At 42.6% G+C, this 3,762-nt stretch overlaps 1 protein-coding gene across 1 annotated transcript in view; it reads left to right on the top strand.

Moving 5' to 3' along the window:
• The window catches only part of LOC106883598 (NADH dehydrogenase [ubiquinone] 1 alpha subcomplex subunit 5), a 12,071-nt gene that overhangs the window by 7,080 nt on the left and 1,229 nt on the right, over positions 1-3,762 (top strand). Inside the window, exon 4 of the mRNA XM_014934683.2 lies at positions 1,366-1,431. Within this exon, the coding sequence (XP_014790169.1) occupies positions 1,366-1,431 (66 nt within the window). The remainder of the gene's footprint in view (positions 1-1,365; positions 1,432-3,762) is intronic.

The following is a 3,762-nucleotide window of genomic DNA, read 5'->3' as shown; positions in this document are numbered from 1 at the left end:
CTCACGCACAGCACATTTCCAAAGGTCTCGGTCAGTAGTCATCGCCTCGGTGAGGCCCAATGTACGAAGGTCTTGCCTCACCACTTCAGCCCAGGTCTTCCTGGGCCTACCTCTTCCACGGGTTCCCTCAACTGTTAGGGTGTGGCACTTTTTCACGCAGCTATCCTCATCCATTCTCACCACATGTCCATACCAGCACAATCGTCTCTCTTGCACACCACAACTGATGCTTCTAATGTTCAGCTTTTCTCTCAAGATACTTACACTCTGACGGGTATTCACATTGACATTACACATCCAACGGAGCATACTGGCTTCATTCCTTGCGAGCTTAAAACATGTATGGACTGTAGACTAGATGGAAAATACTGCTACAGGTTGCGTCATTACGTATACCTATACCATCCAACTCAGCCCAGCATAACATTGCCAGACTATTACTTCATTCTTCACAGTATGTTTAGGCAATTGCACTTGTTATACAGCATGCTCATTACCATCTTACATCCCTATATCTTCGTGTACCCTAGACTGACAAACAATATTCCATATAAGCTCACAATAAACAAAAGCTCTATAAGGATGCAGTGTAGTCCCAAGCCAGACTAAAGCATAGTATGTGTCACTCACAATCATTCAATTTATTGTTTCTGAGAATGTCTACGGTACAGCTGTACTGAAGCACACTATCATCATCATCATTTGTGGAATTTTTTTTTTGGGGGGGGGGGTAATTTGTTGTTTATTATTAGGCATCCAGCTGTAAAAAACATACCAAAACTGACTTCACCTGTGCTAATACCACATAAAAAGCACTCAGCCCACTCTGCAGGATGGTTGGTGTTAGGAAGGGCATCCAGCCATAAAATCTATGCTAAAACAGTATGGTGCAGGCTTCTGCCTGGCCAACTCCTGTCAAACCATCCAACCCATGCCAGCATGGAAGGAGGACGTTAAATGATGATGATTATCAACCCACATATTGATGCCTTACTTGCATTTAGTGCTGCTACTAATTTAAGCTTAAGGGTAGCATCAATCTGTAAACCAGCTACTTTAGAATAACATTTCCATGTTGAAATTTATAAACCTGTCCAGCCTCGAAATCATAGAAAAAAAAAATAAGCAAAGTAAATAAATATAGATTTAAAAAATACAGAATCTTCTGTGGTTATTGAAATGCATAGATAATTAGAACTGGTTGATTAAAATTATCAATATCTGACTATCATTATTGATTCTTATAGTTTTTTATGCTATACTATCTTCCTTGGCTCCAGCCTTCTAAATGTCTTTAATGTAAAATAGTATGTTACTGGTGCTCTATTGTAGATCCTTTAAATGTGTTTGTGAATTCTATTTTAGGAACCTAATGTTACCAAACTGGAAAATATTGTCAAGGGTGGCCAAGTTGAAGAAATTATACTCCAGGTCAGTGAAACATCCATGGATTTCCACATCTTTTATTATCTTCACCTGTACACATTATATCATAAATCTGAATATTTTTCACTAATGGTTTCCAGACGAATGAACACATGGTCAAATGGTCAAGATGACTTTGCAGTCATGAGGTCTAGGGTTCAACAGCCTCTTGGTCAAAAGTCCTATTCCATACCTTTGGGTCAACCCAAGCATTGTGAATGAGACTGGGTAGATGGAAACTTTACTGAAGTCCTTCGTGTACCTGTAATTCGAAGATCCATACTGCATCTTGCTAGTTCTGCTTGAGGATATTATTAAGGGTACACATTTCTGACACATAAAATACACCATTTTGAGCGTGGCTGTTGCCAGTACTGCCTGACTGGCTTCTGTAGGATTTTCGAGCGAGATCGTTGCCAGTGCCCCTGGACTGGCTCTTGTGCGGGTGGCACATAAAATACACCATTTTGAGCGTGGCCGTTGCCAGTACCGCCTAACTGGCCTTCATGCGGGTGACACGTAAATCACCCACTACACTCTCTGAGTGGTTGGCGTTAGGAAGGGCATCCAGCTGTAGAAACTCTGCCAAATCAGATTGGAGCCTGGTGTTGCCATCCAGTTTCACCAGTCCTCAGTCAAATCGTCCAACCCATGCTAGCATGGAAAGCGGATGTTAAACGATGATGATGATGATGATTACATGCTTATTAAATGAGCAGGCAGTCGATGTAATAACTGAATTTTCATTGCTGAAACTGACACAGATCCATTTACTTACCTTGTTATTAATACAGTTAAAGGATTGAGAATGGTGAACACTATTGAAAACCAAAATGTATGCTTTACTGTAACTATTTTGATACCTCAATGTTCTTTGTCCAAATCCTGCAAAATCGAAACATGAAGAGTTCATATTATCATTATCGTTGCCATTGTTTAACGTAAACTTTCCATGATGGCATGGGTTGGACGGTTTGACTGAGGGCTGGCAAGCCAGAAGGCTGCACTGGGCTCCAATCCGATCTGGCAATGTTTCTACTGCTGGATGCCCTTCCTAATACCAACCACTTCGAGAGTGTAGTGGATGCTTTTTACGTGCCACTGGCACAAGGGCTAGTCAGGCGGTACTGGCATCGACCACACTCAAATGGTGCTTTTTATGTGCCACCGAGGGACCATCAGACAGCACTGGCATTGACCACATTCAGTTAGTGCATTTTTACATGCCACCGGCACAGGTGTCAATCAGGCGGTACTGTCATTGGCCACAACAACGACTTCACTTACCTCAACAGGTCTTTGCAAGTGCAGTTTATTGCTCAATGATTGAAGGGTGCTCTTAAATAGGCTGGTTATGCTGTACTGGCATAGGCCACGGTTCCGGTCTCACTTGGCTTGCTGGGTCTTCTCAAGCACAGCATATCTCCAGAGGTCTCTGTCACTTTCTTGGGTCTACCTCTTTCACAGGTTCCCTCTACTGCTAGGATGTGACCCTGCTGTCCTCACCCACACGCAGCACATGACCATACCAGCGCAGTCATCTCTCTTGCACACCACATCTGATGCTTCTTATGTCCAACTTTTCTCTCAAGGCGCTTACATTGTTGTGTATGCACACTGACATTACACATCCAGCAGAGCATACTAGTTTCATTCCTTGCAAGCTTACGTATCTCCTCAGTAGTCACAGCCCATGTTTCACTGCCATGTAGCATGGTTGTTCGCACACATGCATCATATAGTCTACCTTTTACTCTGAGTGAGAAGCCCTTTGTCACCAGCAGAGGTAGGAGCTCTCTGAACTTTGCCTAGTCTATTCTTATTCTAGCCGGTACACTTTCAGAGCAACCACCCCCACGACTGACTTGGTCACCTAGGTAAAGGAAGCTATCAACTACTTCTAGTTTTTTTCCCCTGGAATGTGATGGAGGCTGTTTTCTGCATATTTTCAGTGTTTATTGCTCCTGAACATCTGCTACATACAAAAACTAACTTCCTAGTTAGCCTTCCTTTGATATTGCTGCACCTCTTATGTGTCCATACCTTACACTGGGTAATCTTTTGGAGTTTTTATCTATGCCTTTACTACAGATCGAGCAGGTCCATCTATCTAAGGGATTTGTGGCTTGTCTGCCTTCCTACTTATTAAGACTTTGGTTTTTACTAGATTGACTCTAAGACCCTTCGATTCTAGACCTTGCTTCCACACCTGAAACTTCTGTAGTTTTGATAGTGACTCAGCATAGAGAAGCTCCCAGGAGCATCCTGTCTTGAATTCCTCTGTTATTGCCTGAAAGACTATGATGAATAAGAGGGGGCTGAGGATTGATCCTTGGT

The sequence above is a fragment of the Octopus bimaculoides genome, chromosome 1 (assembly GCF_001194135.2).
Source record: "Octopus bimaculoides isolate UCB-OBI-ISO-001 chromosome 1, ASM119413v2, whole genome shotgun sequence".
NCBI lineage: Eukaryota > Metazoa > Mollusca > Cephalopoda > Octopoda > Octopodidae > Octopus > Octopus bimaculoides.
This window is presented reverse-complemented; position numbering and strand designations above follow the sequence as displayed.